General features: G+C 45.8%; 1 protein-coding gene across 4 annotated transcripts in view; it reads right to left on the bottom strand.

Annotated features, from left to right (window-relative positions):
• Fubp3 (far upstream element binding protein 3) overlaps nt 1-17,772 on the bottom strand; it is a 45,566-nt gene extending 27,794 nt beyond the window's left edge. The window contains exons 1-2 of one of the 4 annotated variants that reach the window (XM_052182134.1): nt 17,529-17,772; nt 4,995-5,100 (exon numbers count right to left, since the gene is read on the bottom strand). In XM_052182134.1, coding sequence (XP_052038094.1) covers nt 4,995-5,100; nt 17,529-17,612 — 190 coding nt within the window. In that variant the 5' untranslated portion in view covers nt 17,613-17,772. The remainder of the gene's footprint in view (nt 1-4,994; nt 5,101-17,528) is intronic. The other 3 variants (XM_052182131.1, XM_052182133.1, XM_052182132.1) reach the window with 3 other exon arrangements.
• Nucleotides 17,773-19,527: the final 1,755 nt, after the last annotated feature.

Genomic DNA, 19,527 nt, shown 5'->3' with positions numbered 1-19,527 from the left:
CTTATTCTTTTTCCAAAGACACCTCTCACACCCCATACAACATGTGAGTTTCTTCTGAGTCCTAACTAAAAAGGGACAGTGCTTCTTCTTCCACATCTTCCTCCGAGCAGCTGAGAGTTACAACCTACATGGTCTGCAGTTTCTCTCAGACTAGAATAAACTGGTCTGCATTCTACAAACAAACAAACAAACAAACAAACAAACAAGTGAAAATGAGTTAGGAATATGCCAGCTAGCCCATCAGTTCGGAGGTAAAGACTCAGGAGTTGAAGTGCAGTTCAAGTTGGTTTCAGTGTCACTCCTGCTTGCTCATGAGCAGAAGGCCAGCAGCAGCAGCAGCTACATGAGGCCCTGCCCCGGCCACCCCTACTTTCCCATTACCAGGGAGATGCTGGCAGCCTTCTAGGCACAGGACATTACACATTCATCCAGGCTGCCTGGGCTCTACTGTTTATTCTGGTACTCTCAGATCATTGTTTAGGTGCTGAGGATGGAACTCAGACCCTCCTGCACACTAGGCCAGTGTATGACCACTTAGCCGCACCTCCATCCTGTAACAGCAATTCTGTTATTCCTCATCCATCATACTGGGCCATTCGGATGCTTAAGAGTCTAACTCAACTACAGGGTCAAGGATGAATAAAAACCTGCACCCCTTCCCCAGTGCATCCTTAAAGCCAAGGCCTGACCCAAGAAACAGCAGAGTACCAGTGAGCGAGCAGCAGTGGCCTGAGGCCACCACTACAGCACCCAGCTTTCATAAGAACCCATGTGCGGCACAGTGAAGGCTTACACTCTGGGTGTTTTAATGTGTACACTGATGGACATAGGATTTAACTTACTCATGAGTGATATTTGTAAAAGTAAAAGTACTTCCTTTTTTTGTGGCTAGGGATTGAGCCCAGGGCCTCAGCCTAGCTCTACTACTGAGTTACAGTCTCAGCCCTTAAAAATGCCTTGATATGCCCCTCATAGATAATCTTATGATAGAGAAGTATCATCAGCTACAACCCATCCAGCTCCCCAATGCTGAAGCTAACACCAAACAGGAAAGTACCAGCTGACCTGGGGGACTGGAGTCGGAGAGCCGGTAAGTAGGCTACTGCAGAGAGTGAGGCTGAGAGCCAGGTGAGGAGGAGCTGGACCTGTCTGTCTGTCTGTCTGGGGCTTAGGAGAGAAGCCTAATAAGCTAGACAACCCCCCCCCCCCCCCGGGAGAGACTAGAGCTGCAGCGTGTACAAAGTCTGACAGGAAAGGCATTGCAGTTAAGAGCAGGGATTTCTGAATTGACAGAATGTCACACATGTGTTCCCAAAGCTGGAGAACATGCGGGTAACAGCATTCAGAAGTGAAGGTTTGCGAGTTGAAGACCATGGTTAAGCTAGCTGGCTCAGTGGGTAAAAGTACCACCACGAATACAATAAAATGTGATGTGTGTTTGACTGCTGGAGCTCCGTGTACCTGATTCCCACCTCTGCCTCAAAAAGACTAAGACTGGGGAAAAGCGCTGAGGCGGACCCGGTGAGCTGAGCTGACATCTTCCTGGAGGACCAACCAGGCTTAAGAAGCCATCTCAGCAGCTGAAGAGATGGCTCAGAAGTTAAGAGCACTATCTGCTCTGCCAGAGGACCCAGGTTCAATTTCCAGAACCCATACGACAGCTTACTATAACTCCATAACTCTATAGTTCAAGGGATTTGACATCCCCACATAGATATACATATAAAACCCTAATGTACATTTAAAATACGCTGTCTCAGAGAGTGCCAAATGCAGCTCCCAGAGTGTACTCATTTGTTTTGTGTTCAGGACATTTCTCCTAACTGCCCTGCCCTACATATGTTTAGCACTCTCTCTTCCTTCCCTCCCCACCTCTTCTACACAGGACACGGCTCCCCAGATCTAGCATAGTGACCTTATTCCCAGTGGCCAGGAAATGAGAAGATGGGGCTGAGGCCAAGGATGAGCACAGTTTCCAGTGTTCTTGCTCAGCTCAACAAAAAACCCCACGATCCACACCTGGAGACTAATGGAGGAGAAAAGTAATTTTTGTAAGTTATCTAGCATAGGTTTATTTGATCAAACTGTGACACACAGAACAGACCACCAAGGGTACAGCTGGTTGTTATAAGACAAGAGGCATGGGAGACCCAGAAGGGTGTAGTCAGGCGCTCACTCACTAAGAAAGCACGCTGTGAAAAGGCAGCCAAAGGAAGCTACACACGTGGTCTGTCCTTAAATACCTATTCACCAGGCAGAAATACAAAGTGTGTTATCACGAAGAGAGGCAAAAGGCAGCCACAGCAGTGCATGCCTGTGACCCTGGTACTTGGGAAGCAGAAACAGCAGAACAGGAGTGAGTTTATCCTTGGTTATACAGCAATGTGGAAGCCAGCATATGCTATCTTCTCTTAAAAGAAAAGTAAGCCAGGCATGGTGGTAGTGCTTGCCTTTAATCCCAGCACTCAGGAAACAAAGGCAGGAGGATTTCTGTGTGCTCTACTAAGTAAGTTCCAGGACAGCTAGGGATACATAGTGAGAACCCATCTCAAAAACCAAGCCAAGCAAACGAACAAAAGTCCTTGTGCATTATAACAAGGACTAGAGATCCTGGTCTTCCTTGTGATTCTGAGTCACCCATAGCTGCATGCCTGCCACTCAGTGCTTTTTTTTTTTTTGGATTTGGTTTTTTCGAGACAGGGTTTCTCTGTATAGCCCTGGAACTCACTCTGTAGACCAGGCTGGCCTTGAATTCAGAAATTGCCTGCCTATGCCCCCCAGAGTGCTGGGATTACAGGCGTGCGCCACCACCGCCCGGCTCACTCAGTGCTTTTCATTGATAAATTTAAAAATTTAAAACATTTACTGATTCCTTTCAGATAAGAGAAAAAAGCATCTTAAAAAGTGCCAGAGGGTTTCACTAGTGAATATTCAGGTATCCCCTATGCAAAAGACACCACTGCCCTCTTTTCACACTTTAATTCCACAGGCTGAATTGCCAGACAGAATTGGGAAAGCTGTACTATGATTGATCATGATTTCTGGGAACACTGGACCAGAGAGATGGCGTCCATTAAGAAGATCTGTGCTTAGAGTCAGACAACTCCATTTTGTTTTATATTGACATCCCACAGGAGCAAAGCGCAGAGCCCTGAAAAGGGAGAGAGGTTCCTCTGAGTCACTCTTCCCTTGGGCAGAACCGCCCTGAACACACTCACCTATCCTAGGGCTAAGAAATCACTCAACAAAAACAGGGAGACCATAAGGTGCACTTAGCAGCAGCAATTTAAAAATGGTTACCTGAGTCTGGACAACCTTGAGGTAGACTTCTATGTAAGATTGCAAAGTTTTATGTGTGTCTTTAATGTATTTTGTATGCATCTGTGCATGCAAATGTGCACAGATGCACTGTGAAGCTCAGGGAATTTGTGACAGCCAGGTCTCTCCTTCTATGGACTGACCTCAGCTCAACAGGTGCTGAGCTATCTCCATAGCTCATCAAAAGCTTTTTACACAGATGAGAAATTTCACTCTCAAAAGTGTTGTCCCTTATAACCAGTATCCAATTATTCTTAAAACAAAACAAAACAAAAATAAATGAAATCAGTATATCAATAAATCTCATGCCTTTAATCCCAGCACTGGGGAGGCTGAGGCAGGTGGATCTCTAAGTTTGAGGCCAGCCTACTTTACATAGTGAATCCAGGCTAGCCAGGACTATACCCTGTCTGGACTAAAACCATGCACTCGGCCTGGAGAGATGACTCAGTGGTTAAGAACACTGGCTGTTCTTCCAGAGGTCTGGAGTTCAACTCCTAGCATCTACATGGTGGCTCACAATGATCTAAAACTAAAGTCATCTATAAGATCCAGTGCCCTCTTCTGGTGTGCATATGTACACAAAGAGAAAACACCCACACCCACACACAGATCTTTAAAACCAAAAACATGTACTCTTTTGAAAGATTGGAGATTACAATACAATACATTGTATTGTATTGATTAAAATACAATATAATGTTCTAAACCGTGGTGGGGTTTAGTGGGGTTCCACTTAATACATCACTATCACAGAAGTATCTAAACACAACTGGCTATGTATACAGATCAATAAAAAGGCAAGCAAGACATTGTCTAACCAGCTGTATAAAACCAGTATGTTACTGGACGTCACCAACCCTCAGTGTGTTCCTCAGCAGAAAAGACAAAGCAAATATAACTCTGCATAAATACCTGTGACTGAATGACCAGGGCTGGAGCACTGGTGACAGATACTCTAAGCGTCCTAAAATTCCTTTAAAGATGGAGTTGGAAATATAAACCAACAAACCAATAAATGAATAAATTAGAATGGATGCTTCTAGAAAGTGCCTGTCAGACATAAAAGTAAAGGGGACCATTAGGGAAGATAATGGATCAGATATGGGAGAGGGAAATGGAAGGGAGTATGGTCAAGATAGGTAACGTGTAAACCTAAAAATGTCATCATGGAATCTAGCAGTGTGTGCACATGCTGATTTTTAGAAAATTAAAAAATAAACCCAAGCTAGACACAAATGGGGATGGGGAAGGCTGGCGGCGTGGAGAGGCCACCACTCCTCCCTGACTTAAAGGTCAACGTCAACCACAGCTTCCTCAGGACCTGCACCAAATCTCAGTATTTCACAGAAGCAGTAACTTCAATTCCTATGCAAGTACCAGAGGGACTGAGAACTAAATCAAACACAATTCTCAAATGGGTCAAATTACTGCCAAGTGGACGCTGAGGCCAAGTCTTTATCGTGGAGCCCAGCTGAAAAAATTCTTCTATTATCAAGGCAAATAGGAACTCAAATGCCAGCCAATTGCTAAGAGAAATCATCCTAACTGCATCTCCCGTCACCAGTCCTCTAAGAATGAGATGCTGGAGAGCGACTCAGAAATGGCTGACACAGACTGGAAATAACTGGCAGGTTCACTGCCATCGGAGAGAAGAGTCGTTTCCAGCAGCTTACCTCCATCATCCAGGGGCCGCTTCTGCACTCCATATCCGTACACTGAGGGGTCCACCAGGGGGGTGGAATTATTCAAGTGAGGAATTGAATCGATTTTAGCAGCAATCTACAGAGAGAATCAAATTTAAATACTTGGTAGCAAGTCACAGTTGTGTCCCAGGAGAAAAAGCAGCATCTTCTTTAAGGGGCTGCTACCCCATTCCTCCCACTTTCTCTGGTAGGCCCTCCCACTTTCTCAACTTTACCTGTTGAATTTTCTTTGGTCTTGCCTCTTTAGAAATTAACTGCCCACTGCCCAAATGTCATCTTTTAACAATTTAATATTCAAGAGAGAGGAGGTATACATGGAGGAACCTACTGTAGCTGGTTCTTTTTTAACTACGTAAGGTCACCTTAACCAGCTAGACCATGTTATCCGCTCCCTAAGAAAGTCAGTTTAGTCACTTAATATATACACATGCCACATCTTTCAGACTCTTGAGTAACTCATGGGGTCTTTTTTATTTTAGACAAGATCCTACTGTGTACCCTCAAACTTTTGCAGAGTTCAGTTGCCAGCACTTATGTCACATGGCTTACAATGGCCTGTAACTCCAACTGTAGGAAATTTAAGCCCCTCTTCTGGTTTTGATGGATGCACATACGTTCATATAGATATATAAATAAAAATAATAAAACCAAATATTTTAAAACATTAATTTTAAAATAATCCCCAAACAAAGAGGTAAAGGATCCACACAGTGCCCTGAGAATAGACAGGGCCTAAGCATCACTCTAGGCAGGCCACTTCTACACCCTCTGGAAGATAGATGCCTCCAGATTTCTGGATTTCTTTTTGCTTAAGACAACGTCTGCCTCAGTCTCCCAAGTACTAGGACTGAAGGTGTGCACCACTCTGCCCAGCCTTTTATCTGTTGGTCTTTTTGTTTGTTTGGTTTGGTTTGTTTGTTTGTTTTGTTTGTATGTTTTTTCGAAACAGGGTTTCTCAGAATAGCCCTGGCTGTCCTGGAACTCACTTTGTAGACCAGGCTGGCCTCAAACTCAGAAATCCGCCTGCTCTGCCTCCCAAGTGCTGGGATTAAAGGCGTGTGTCACCACCTCCCAGCCATCTGTTGGTCTTAAAAGTGGCTGGAATGTCATTTTCCAATGTCTGATAATCCAACAAAACCAGTTATGAGTGTTATGATAGTTTCCTAATGCTAATTTAATTAAACCAACAAATATCCTTCTCAACTATCCTGGGTTTTTGTATTTGTTCTAAATTTACAATTGTTTTGGTTGTCTTTAATTTGGGAAATTGCCACAGAGATGGAGTAGCATAGGATATATGTGGTGGTCTGAATGAGAGTGGCCCCCAGAGGTTTGGTCCCCAGGGAGTGGTACTATTTGAAAGGATTAGGCCTTGTTTGAGTAGGTATGGCATTGTTGAAGGAAATGTATCACTGAGAGTAGGCTTTGAATTTACTTTTTTGCTGTTGTTGTTGTTTGATTTTTTTCAAGACAGGGTTCCTCTATGTAGCCTTGGCTATCCTGGAACTTGCTCTATAGACCAGGCTGGCTTTGGACTCAAGAGATCTGAGCCTCTGGAATTAAAGGCTTTGGCCACCACTGCCCAGCTGGCTTTGACTTTTCAAAAGCCCATGCTAGATCCAATCTCAATCTCTCAATCCCCCTGCACCCTTCCATGGATCAAAACATAGCTCTCAACTACTTTGAGCTGCCATGCTCCTCACCATAATGGACTAAACCTGAAATTGTAAGCAAGGCCCCATTTAAATAGTTTCTCTTCACAGCAATAGAACAGTAACAAGGACAATATATGTATACAGTTTATGTAGTACAGGATAATAGTTATATAGACTACATCTATGCATGGTGGTTCATGTTTATAATCCCAGCACAGGAAGGCTGAAGTAGGAAGATTGCCGTGCGTTCTGTCTCAAAACAAGCAGGTTGGAAAGACTGATAGCAGTTACTGATCTTACAGAGGACTTGAGTGTGGTCCCCAGCATTTATGTTGGGAGGCTTACAAACATTTAGGGATCTAACACCTCTAGCCTCTTTTGGAAATTGTATGTATGTACACAAATGTACACACAGACACACATGCATATACATAATTAATATTAAATCTTTATGTGGGGCCATAGTGGCACACGTCTTTAATCCCAGCACTTGGGAGACAGAGCAGGAGGATCTCTGTGAGTTCTAGGACAACCAGTGTTATAAAGAGAAACCCTGCCTCAAAAATAAGTAGGCACAAAAGCCTGTAACTCTCATGCTGTAGAGAAAGAAGGCTCCCTGGGCTCACTAGGGCTCAGGAGGGTGGACTACACAGCAAGCGCAGGACACCCAGTAGCCTTCTCTCTCCGTTTAGCTTCTGAATGCGCTCGCACACACTCATAGCTGTACATATACAAAATGTAATGTGAATCACACCGTACTCTGAGACCAGTGTGTATGACTGTATGGCAACAAGGTTCTTTTCCTTGAGGTTTCCTCCAAAAGGTCCACAAGGCAGTTCTTGGAGATGCAGGGTCCACACTTTCAAGATCACACATGCACTGTTCTTAGTTCCTCCATGTGCTCAGCAAAGTCTCCCACTTGGAATAGTAATGCTCTTCCCTTTTATTATTTCAAGGGCAGGACCAATAGGTAAAGCACTTGCCACAGAAGCCTGGGGATCTGAGTTTGGACACGCACGCATGCATACACATGCACGCAAGCCTAATCAGCATAGTGGCCCACCTGTAATCCCATCACTTAATTGGCAGAGGCAGAAGAGTCCCAGAACAAGCTGGCTATACTAACCAGCAAGCTTGGGTTCAGTAAGACTTTGTCTCAGTAAATTAAATGGGAAGCAATTGAGGAAAGACATAGATGTCAACCTCTGGCCTCAAAGCATACTTACATATCACCACCTATACATGCAAACAAGAGTATGTATGTTGCCAGATGATGGTGGTACACACCCTTAATCCTAGCACTCAGAAGGCAGAGGCAGGCTGGGTGGTGGTGGCCATGCCTGTAATCCCAGTACTCTGGGAGGCAGAGGCAAGTGGATTTCTGAGTTCGAGGCCAGCCTGGTCTACCTAGTGAGTTTCAGGACAGCCAGAGGTATACAGAGAAACCCTGTCTTGAAAACAAACAAACAAACAAACAAACAAACAACAACAAAAAGGCAGAGGCAGACAGATCTCTGAGTTCAAGGCCAGCCTGGTCTACAGGTCATACATCATACCACATTCATATGCCCCCCTTCTCAAAAAAGAGGAAAAAATACTTTAAAGTGGAACAATTCAGGGTAGCTAATGCTTATGATGCTGCTGATACTCCGGAAGTGAGGTAGGAGGATTTTCACAAATTCCAAAACCTGAGTTTCACATCATCCTGAAATGCAGGAGACACTGCATCAAACAAACAAATATTTTAAATTGGATATGGTTGACATGGACCTAAATTTCAGTACCTGGGATCCTGAGAGAGGAGGACTTCAAACTGAAAGGCCAGCCTGGGTTACAATGCTCTGTCCTTGAGCCAAACAACTGCCATCTTGGGTAGCTGAAGCATGGCTCCTTGTAAAGAGATGATCCCAGCTGGGCTTTCCTTGACTGGTTTCACCCCATCATAGAGAGCCAGAAAAGACCAAAAACTACCACCTTACTATCCAGCCACTTTCCTACCACCTCCCTGTTCTATGTAATTCTGCAATAACTGTATAAGGCCTCAGGAACAGAGTAAACAGGGGAGAGGAACGTCACCTTTGGGAGGAGGGGTACACCCTCACTGCTGCTGAGTTGTTTTTTAGGTGTGTCCTGTTTAAGGGAAGGGACTCCTCCCTCACCTATGTGTTCTGTGCGCAAGTTCAATAAACTCTGCTTCTGTGGAGGAAAGATGCAATCTGTCGCTTGGGACCTTGGGAAAAGGGCAGACATTGCTTCCCTGGGAAGGAATTTCAGCAATGCACAGTGAGACCCTAATCCCCAAAATAAATCTAAGCCAACAGTGTACTGAGGCTCTGTAGATTCTGTAGAAGTCATAAAGGAATCACAGTAAATTACTGTCACTAGGACACGACACTGGCTATTTCCAGTATACACTCAAGATTGAAACGACAGGCTCAACACTAAAACAGCTCACCCTGCAAGCCCAAATGGGATGCTGGAGTCCACTAGCTCACCCTTACAAACAGGCAAGGGGGCTCCATGCTAGGCAGTTAGCCATTCAATAGAACCGGCTTCCTCATGTCCTGTGGTCTTCAGCAGCCCTAGTACCCCTGCCTGGGGAGTATGTGGTCTTCAGCAGCCCTGGTACCCCTGCCTGGGGGAGTATGAGGCTAGTGTGGCACATTCTCTCCTCCCTACACCATCAGGAAACCCAGTGCCAGGATCTGGAGCCACAAACCACAGGGCCGTGTCCTAGTCCTGCATTCTATGGCCAAGTCTACCACAGAGAAAGTAGCATACCAGATTCGAATTCCCTGCACCCTGACAGATGCCAGTGATGCTTTCTTCTTTATAAGGTCTTCAGGGACCTTATAAAGAACTTACTGTGAGGAGGCAGTTTGGGGGGATAACAATGTAATAAAAACAAAGTACCCAGGACAGCCTGGTGTACAGGACTGGGGACCTGAAATGGCCACTGGAACCTTTTGTGGAAGTGTAACAGTAATGAAGAAAAGCCAGAGCCTACGAACACCTGGACCCTAAAACAACACTGGCCTAGGAGTGTGTTTTGAAGTGGAACCTGCATATAGCATTCACCAAGCCTAGATGTAATTCAATCTATAAACCATCCCCCAAAATACAATGCTTCTATGCTGAGGAGCTCTAACCAGGATGACTTCCCAACAGTTGGTGTCCTCCCAATTATCAGCTTTTTTTTTTTAAAGAAAATTACGGGTAATAAATAATTTGCATTCCACAGTTGAAAAACTGAGGCTTTTAATAGTTAGATAAGCCAGACATGGTGGCACATGCTTGTAACCCAAGCACTGGGAAAGCAGAGAAAGGCCTGGCCACCGAGTGAGACTTGCTGCTTAGTGAAAGTGCCACTTCTATATGACAGATCAGAGTCATATCATGTCACTACAACCCACTGGGGACTTTCTGACCATCAAATGAGTCAACCTGGCTAAGAACCCTTGCCTGGCACCCAGGCCAATATGGGCTCTGTTAATGGAACCTGCCCCTGGCTGATTTTGCTCTATTTACTGGTATTAAGCAAAAGAAGGAATTCTGACAGTAGAGATGTCAGTTCTGCAGCTTTTCCTGATCATTCATTGAATCCATACAGGCAAAATGAAACATTCCTACCTCTGTGTTGCCTAAGCACTTCCCAAACTCACAGAAGACCAAAACCAGCAAGGTGATTAAACTACTCCCTTGTGTAAGTATACGGCGCTCTGGGGGAGCAGGCCTGCCCCAGTCACTGTGCTTCCTGGAGCATCTGTCAACTGGATGCTTTAGAATTTGCCTTCAGAGGAGCCCAAGCTTCATAAAATTGAAATATTTCAACTCTTAAGGCTGTGCTGGACCCTTTGATGCCCGGCCTTATGCTTGTCCTGTGGCATGAACTCAGTGACCACCTGCAAGCCTGCCCTCCTGATGGGACATGCTAAGAGTGGGGCTGAGGACTGCAGGCCCTTCTGTTCTCCCTCTTCATCTTATTCTAGAAGCATCCCTTCGCTACTACGTCTGTCAGAGCTGCAGTCACCTCATTGAGGGGAAAACAATCCAACGAACTCGACATGAATCAATCCCTGTTTAAAACACGAGCCAGCCCAAGAGCCACAGCATGCACAGAAACATGCTTGTGTGTGTGTGTGTGTGTGTGTGTGTGCGCGCGCGCACACACATACAGATGTGTCTAGGCCACAGGCTGGCACTGAATGTCTTCCTCAGTCACTTTTCAACTGTTTTTTTGAAGCAGGGTTTCTCCCTGAACCTGGAGTCCAACAATTCAAGTAGGTTGGCTGGCAGTGAGCTCCTCAGGTCCCTCCTCAGCACTGGGATTAGACAGGAACACTGCACTTGGAGATCTGAACTCAGGTCCTCCGCTTGTGTGGCAAGAATGTTGCCAAGCCAGCTACACCCCCCCCCAAACCCCCAACCTTTGTCTCCTTTGGCTTATTCTCAAATAGGAGAGAATTCTAGCCCTTGCCCTGCATCTAACTCCACAAGAAAATCAAAGTAGCAGCAAATGTATCTAATTTATCTTCCCACTGACCTAGCCCCTGGAAAGAGGCCTTGGACACAGCAACTCCTCAAACAACGGCAAGTGACTTGCCACTATCTATTCTCACATTACGACTGTAGCTTGTGCCCACAGAAGCAGACTGGCTGTTCTTCCCAGACTCTTATAAAACTCCAAATGAAGATGGCTGTGTTCAAAGATTGGTGAGGTGGATGTAAGATTGGTAGTTTGAGGGGCACCTTTAGTGACTTCTAACTGCCCCAGTCTACATGAGGTCCTCTCCTAAAAGACCAAAATTCTTTTCTCACCCAGGATAATTCCCAGGCAAACATAAAAGAGCTGCATAGAAAAGCACAGCAGTGGGGTGTGGTGGCCACACCTTTAACCCCAGCACTCGGGAGGCAGAGACAGGCAGAGCTCTGTGTTCAAGGCCAGCCTGGTCTACACAGAGTTCAAGACAGAACGACAGGGCTCTCTCATCTCAAACAGTAAAGCAGAAGAACGCCAGCACACACTAACCCATTGGACAGCGTGTCAGAGGCCACAACTAACACAGCCGTTTTTTCTAGTGGCATCTGAATGGTGTTCTGTGTGTTCACGGATGTCAAAGCACTGCTCAGATCACCTAGAGCAACATTTTCTAGGGTTTATCCAAAGAACTGGCTTTTTTCTACAAAGAACATAAACACTCTCTACCCTCAGAGATGTTACTGCACGCGGCTATTGGAGGTAGTCCTAACCACGCCTGTCCACACGTTCTTTTCCTTCAAAGACCTAGTAACAGTGTACAGTTCCAACACAACACAACCAATCTAGTCAAGGCCCACCAGCTTCTTGCAGATTTGGGCCTATTGATGGGCTCCCAATTTGGAAAAGGTCAGAAAGAAAGCCTGTCAGTAAGGAACCTCAACGGACAGTATAAAACAGCAAGAGGCAGGGATAAAGGCTTGGCTACTGTTGATAACTGCAGTGGAAGACAAGACTGCTGTGCCAGACACTGACAGGCAGGCAGGGCTCTCCTGAAAAAGCTAAAGACCTGAATCTATCTGCATGTGAAACTAAGTGCTACGGAGGGTGGGTAAAACAAGACTGGAGTCTTCTCCAGCCCATGGGCTCTAGGTCAAGAGAGCTGAGGTCAAGCTGGTTAGTTACTATATAGCTGGGACTTCAGAAGACAGCACACTCTGATAACACAAGTGATCTAGCAAACCATAAGATAATGATAAATTTCGTTTGATAGCCAAACCTTGTTTTTTGTTTAAAATTCCACTTTAAATGAGAAAGGTGTCTGAGGCATCTTATGGAATGAAGTTCATTTACTATCTACTTTTTAATACCAAATAATAAGTTCAGAACTTATGCTACTACACTGGTTCTCAACCTTCCAGGTATTGTGACCCTCATGTCATGGTGACCCCTAACCATAAAACTATTTTGTTGCTACTTCATGACTGTAATTTTGCTATTGTTTTGAGTTATAAATATCTGCTATACAGGATATGCTATGTGACCCCCAAAGGGGTGGTCACCAGAGTAAAAACTAAATTACTAGTGGTACATGGCAGCCACCATCCAAACCTCTCACAGGCGGACTAAGGATCCAGCACTGCCCCACATGAGCAAAGCCTCAGGGGTCCTCATGGGTCCCCAAAGCCACTGGCTTCCCCCAGTGTCTGGAAAGCTGAAGCAGTATACAGACATGAAACAGTGATTCAGTAGAACAGTTTCATTCTGCTGCATTCAGCAGCGCAAGTGAGCCATGAAGCAAACCCACATGTTAAATGAGCAAAGGCATGAGCTGTCAAGGTGCACCCAACAGCCAGTGGATGGAACTTTTACTAACAGCCAGCACACGCTCTTCTGTTAAAGGACATTTGCTGCTTATGCCAGTATCATTTCACTTAAGCCCCCTATTAGCCAGGGAATAAGTCATTTACCCCAAGCCATCTACTCTGTCTCAAAAGTAGAAAACAGCAGCACCACAAGGAGCCTAAACGTCTGAGGCCACACACTAATCAACATTTCTCCCACAAAGGTGCCAGTGATGATCAGATCTCCAAACTTCCTAAATGACTATCCTTTTACTGACTTAAAATTATACTTATTGGGCTTGGGAGATGGCTCAGTGGTTAAGAGCACTGACTGCTCTTCCAGAGGCCCTGAATTCAATTCCCAGCAAACACGTGGTGGCTCACAACCATCTGTAATGGGATCCAATGCCCCCTTCTAGTGTGTCTGAAGACACTGACAGTATATTCATATAGTAAAATAAATAATTCAAAAAAATAGAAACTCAAACATATTTTAAAAAATTATTTATTTATTTTATGTGGTTGCATAAAATCGTGCCCATGTGAAGATCATAGGATTTATGGTAGTTGGCTCTCTCCTTCTGCCATGTGGGTCCTGAAAATTGAACTCAAGTCCTGAAGCTTGGTGGCAAGTCCCTTAATCCATTAAGCTATCTTGCTAGCCCTCTGGGTTCTATAAAAGCTTGGTCATTTTTACTTGGGTCCAAGGCAAGGTGCCCAACTCCATGAAGAGTGCACTTATGCTGCGCTCTGTATGAATGCGTACTAAGGAGCTGGTTAACGCACAAGGCCTCGACAGGATCTAAGACAAAATGCCTTACCTAAGTGTGCTGCTGCATGCCTATAATTCCAGTTCTTAGGAAACTAAGGCATGAGAAGCATGAGTTTGAGGCCAGCAGAACCACCCAGTAGAGCTCTGCCTCAATAAAACCACCTCCACAACAGACAGGAGCTTACAGTCCCAACAAGCATTGACTTTGGCAAAATAACACATCCTCATAAAGCTAGTGGGAAGCTAGTGGCAGCTGCCACACTGTGCCCGTGCGCGACCCATTACCAAGTCAGTCTTCACCAGATGGGCAATGCTAACAGACTTTCTGGGAACCTTTTACTTTTTGGACAGGTTCTCATGCAACCCAGGCTGGCCTTGAACTGGCTATACTGGCTGTGTGGCTAGGGCCAACCTTGAACTTCCTGATCATTCTGCCTCCATCTCTCAAGTGCTGGGTTCACATACAGATATAAGCCACCAGGCTTAGTTTATATGGCTCTGGGGCTGAACCCAATACTATAAACCATGAGCACTAGGCATGCACTCTCAGGCTAGGGGACATTTTTAATCATCCTCGGAAACTTTTCACAGTAAGACAGACTTGTGTCCACTGGTCCCTCTTGTAACCCACTCAGGGCACAGATGCAGAATGTGATTCTGGAACAAGAAGCCAGCATCCAGGCTTCTCTAAACTGATTAAAGGATCTCTTGAATTTGCTAAGCAGCCAATGACTTGAAGAACTAGCCACAGTGCTCTATCTAGCAGTCTTACACTTTATCAGCAGCCCCAAATCAGATCATATTTCCACGGTCCTTCAGAACGGATGTGAATTTCTTACTCCTGACACAGTAATTCACTGCCCCCCCCACTCTAGACATTTTTTTAAGTTTTATATGGATCTTCAGAGATCCCCTGTGTATTTAATCATTCCTCACTCAAGTCCACTAATAGCAAACATAGATAACTAAAGACATCTATATAAAGATGCTTAAGAAAAGAAGCCCAGCTAGAAGAGAGCTATTCCAGCAGGGTTCGCTCATACTACTATAACCTGCTATATAAATTACTATATAAATTGAACATAAGACAACTCATTACTCTGAAAAACTGAAGGCCTTACTGTTGCTGAAAATTATGAGTTCAGATGAGGGATAAAGCCTTATGCTTATTAAAATGAAATACAGTAAGTCAAGCCTAAGAGGTCAGACCTTGACCCTATCAATGTGAGTAGCCGAAGCCGAAGCCTGAGTTCAAGACCAGCCTGGGAAACTTCATGAGACCTGAGTTCAAGACCAGCCTGGGAAACTTCATGAGACCGCAAGCTTTTTTCATTGTGTGTTGAAGGGCTTGATTAGCATGTACCAGACCTCTAGGGTTCAATCCTTAGTACAAACAAGACAAAACAAAAATTACTGGGGGTGAGAGAGGTTCATCTTGGGAGAACTCTGTATGTAAAGGAGACATAGAACCCTGACTCTCCAGATACTCAAAAAGGGTCTTCTTTACTAAGCTTTATCACATGCACATTTTTAATTTTTCTTAAAAATGTATGTATGAGTGTTATGTGTGCATGCCAGAAGAGGGCATCAGATCCCATTAAAGATGGTGTGGACCACCATGTGGTTGCTGGGAAGTGAACTCAGGACCTCTAGAAGAGCATGCAGTGCTCTTAACTGCTGAGCCATCCCTTCAGCCCCCATACCAGGTTTTTAATAAGAGATGTGTGTGTAGGTGTTTTGCCTGCGTGTATGTATGTCTATTCAGAACCTGTGTGCAGAGCCTGTAGAAGCCAGAAGAGGGTGTCAGATCCCCTGGAACTGGAGCCACCAATATGTTAGCAATCATGTGGGTGCTGGGAACCTCTGGAAGAGCAGAGCTCTATCATGCAGATTTCTAAGTTTCCTGTCTTAACCAATGAAATCTACCTAAATAACCCTAACAGTACGAACAAACTTTTGTTTGACTTTGTTTTTTGAGACATGTCTTACTGTATAGCTCTGGCAGTCCTAGAGAACCTAAAACCTGCTCTGTAGTAGACCTGGCTGGCTTACAACTCACTGAGATTTCCCTGCTCTGCCTCTGTCTGACTGCTGAGATTTAAAGGTGTACACCACTACGCCAGGCTTTCTTTTTAATTCCCTTCAAATCATTTCTCAATAGTAGTATGGACTTGTAGCTGTTGCCACTAAGAAGCAACACACCTATCTCTAATGGGCTCATTACCACTTCAGGCAGTAGTGCACTTCATAAATAAGACAGCTAATGAAATATTTCCCGTTTCAAGTTAAGGCAGATTTAACAGAAGGGAGTGAGTCCCAGGACAGCCAGAGAAACTCTGCCTCAAAAACAAACAAACAAACAATAGTAATTTTCATAAGCTGAGTGGCGGTGCAAAAAAGCCTTCAATTCCAATACTCGGGAGGCAGAGACAGATGTCTTGAGTTTGAGGCCATCCTGGTCTAAAGTGCAAGTTCCAGAACAATCAGGACTACACAGAAAGACCTTCTCGGGGGAAAAAACCATTAAAACGGCAAATTTATTTTACATTCAATATGGAGGCTCTGCACTTTCTAAATCAGCAACTGTAATTGTTAGTGGTCACAAAAAGCCATCAAGATAGCTGACACTCTAGCACAGAGGGAAATCCAGTACATCTTACCAACCAGTGAAAAACAGAGTTCTGGGTCCTCTCCAGCAGAGGAAAACTAATGCGCATGAGCAGAGTGGTGGATGGAGAGCTGGGGGCATAGTCTTCCCTTACAATCATTGAGTAACTGAAGTGTATAATACAAATGGATACTCACTATTAAACTGCTTGTAACAACCCATCAGAGAAATTTTTGGGAAGTATTAGGTTCCAAAACAGTACCTACAGAGCCATCAGTATTAACATGCAAAGTATATGGAAGACGGGTAGGGTTTCCAGGAAGGATTACTGGAAAGTGATGAAAAGACCCCATTTTCACGTTCCTGGTGAAAATCTCCCAAGAATGAGTCCTGTGGTAGGCATTCTGCTAGTAACCAAAATGTCATTAGTTACAGCCCGACTTTCAAAGAACCAGGGAGTTGACAAAAGTCAGAGAAAATAAACATCACTGGAAAAAGGAAGGTTTGAGCGTCGGGGTAACTTGTCACTAAGTTTCAGGCAAAATACAAGGACATTTCTGTTCTAGGCACCATGCCAAGAGCCAGAGACGTCCCATATTCATTCTCCAGAGAAGCGTAAGTCCTCTAAAAAGCCAGTTTCACCGACAAGACGCACAATATTGCCAGATGGTAGTTTCACGGTCGGAACGAGTCCATCCCACACTCTTCCCAGTAGAGTAAGACTAATCGCTAGAAGGAACTCTCGAGGACCACCCACTTAACACCTCCCCTTCTCTCTGCAAAAAGAGAGAGAGAGAGAGAGAGAGAGAGAGAGAGAGAGAATTTCAAATATAAAAAAGCCTCGAGTTTCTTCCAAGACGCTTGAAATGCAGCAAGTGGAATACGAGGTTTCCCAAGGCTGCAGAAGCCATGTCCAGGGCACGAGATGGATGCCTGGGGTCTACACCAGGAGCTGTGGGATTTGAACCCCGGATAGTAGACCTGTGAGTGCAGCCTGGAGTTCAAGCGCCAGGAGCGCTCGGCCAAGGCTTCCTCCGGCCCCGGGGAGCCAGAAGGAACCACCCGGGCCTCCCGCGACTCGCGGCCCTAGGCGCCCACCGGAGGCGACGGCGAGGCGGTCTCCCGCCCCCGGCCTCCCGCGACCGTACCTGCCGGACCCGGTGCAGGGCATCCACGAAGCCCTCAGCCTTCATGCCCACCGGAGCGCTCTGCCCCTGCACCAGCTCCGCCATGGCCAAGCCCACCGCCACCGCCGTCGCTCGGCTTCCCCGGTCCGGCCTCCCACTCCGCTCCGGGACCCGTAGCCGGAAAGGGAAAGTCACTCCACTTCCGGCGGAAGGGAAGCGAAGGGAAGGCCCTGCCCGCTGAGAGAGAGAGAGAGAGAGAGAGAGAGAGAGAGAGAGAGAGAGAGAGAGAGAGAGAGAGAGAGAGACAGAGACAGAGACAGAGACAGAGACAGAGACAGAGACAGAGACAGAGACAGATAGGTTGGGGGACAGTGGCATCTGTGAGGCGGGGTCTCAAAGCACGTGACCGCTGTCCGGCCGGAAGTGGGGGCGTGGCCGTGGCGCGAGGGGGCCTGCCCTGGGCACTGGCAGCTGTCCGTCAAAATGACCAGGTTGCGACCCCTTCTTCTAAAGGCGTGGGCCCCGTGCCTTTAGCAACCATGGGGCCGCCACCGAGGCTCAGGTGCGGCTGTGTAGTCCCTGCTGTCTGCTTTGCATCCTAACGGAAGAGAAACGTGGACGTGGCTCTTCCCACACCTCGCCCAAGCCGTCGAGGTGCACTGGCAGCTCCCTGCCTCTCAAAGTAGTTGTGGTGTGCTGCATTGACTGGGATTGAGCACCTTTACGGGGTACTAGGACCCTCAGTAAGGCAATGTTCCGCCTTTGCAGGGAGTCCCAGGACCCAGGGTGGGCCATCAGTTTGCCAAGGATGGGTTTGATGACACCACTTAAGAAGCCTGGTGTCCTCTTTCACATTCTTTTACTAGGGTAACAGGAAATGCCATAGGACCATCTTTGCTTCCGGGCCTGCTGAGGCAAGAGACCTTTAGGAATGTTTGAATGCTTGGGGGGCGGGGAGGGGGGGGAGGAACAGTGGTGATTTCTCAAAGCAGGGAGTCTTACTTCAGAATATGCTACTTCTGTTAGAACAAAAAGTTACACCCCACTGTGCCAGTACGTTTGGGAAGTGGATTTGCGCAGGAAGATCAGGAGTTCAGTCTTTCCTTCCATCCTTGGTTTCTGTGTGTGCTTGTAGAATGTGTCACCACATGCATGTGGAAGTCACAGGACAACTCCGTAGAGTTGGTTATTTTCTTCCACTATGTGGGTCCTGGGAATCAAACACAGGTTGTGAGGTCTGGCAGCAAGCACTTCAACCTCCTCAACCCTGGGGCTCTCGTTTATTTTTGTTTGTTTGTTTGTTTGTTTGTTTGTTTTTACTTGTATTCCTAGAGTAGGATACTAATTAGGAAACTAATTCTGAGTTGAATAACAATGACTCTGACTGATTCCTAGATTGTGGCAAAAATCAAAGACTGACCAAACTGCACAGTTGAAGTGGATCACTTTTAGAAAGATCATTTCAGAACCCGTAGGGATGGTGGAGAGTTTTCACTTCACTGTCTATGCTTAAAAAATCAAACACAGAGTTTCAGTCCTAAGGACAGACATGGACCTGCTTGATGTCTGCCCTACTGGGGATGCCTGACTTTACTGCTTACACCTTTGAGGAAATACTGTCCGCTCTTCCATCCTCCAGCTGGCTCTTCCTGTTGAGTAGAAATGGGGTAAAGACATTAACTGCCAGGAGTACTGCCTTGCAAATGTCACAGACTTAACAGAGATGGCAGGGTTCTGGTTCACCCTTTTTCTAGTTGAGTAAACTCTGTCTGGTCAATTATCTCTAGGGGAGACAAGAAGGAGAAGATGACTCCCTCCTGGTCAGGTCACCGTGGAATGTTCTTGTATTCAGGGCCTCACTAGCTAACACTTATTACAAATCCCCTGTTAATTTGGTTGACGCTTAGTATTTGTTCCATGAATGCATGTAAAGAATTTTGTTCCATGAGGACAGGGAAAGCATTTTAGGCATTAAATGCAGAAGCATTGCTGTCACCCCCCACCACCACCACCAAGTAGC

Source organism: Apodemus sylvaticus, chromosome 5 (genome assembly GCF_947179515.1).
Source record: "Apodemus sylvaticus chromosome 5, mApoSyl1.1, whole genome shotgun sequence".
NCBI classification, from domain to species: domain Eukaryota; kingdom Metazoa; phylum Chordata; class Mammalia; order Rodentia; family Muridae; genus Apodemus; species Apodemus sylvaticus.
Note: the sequence above shows the minus strand (reverse complement) of the source record. Positions and strands in the feature narration are given on the sequence as shown.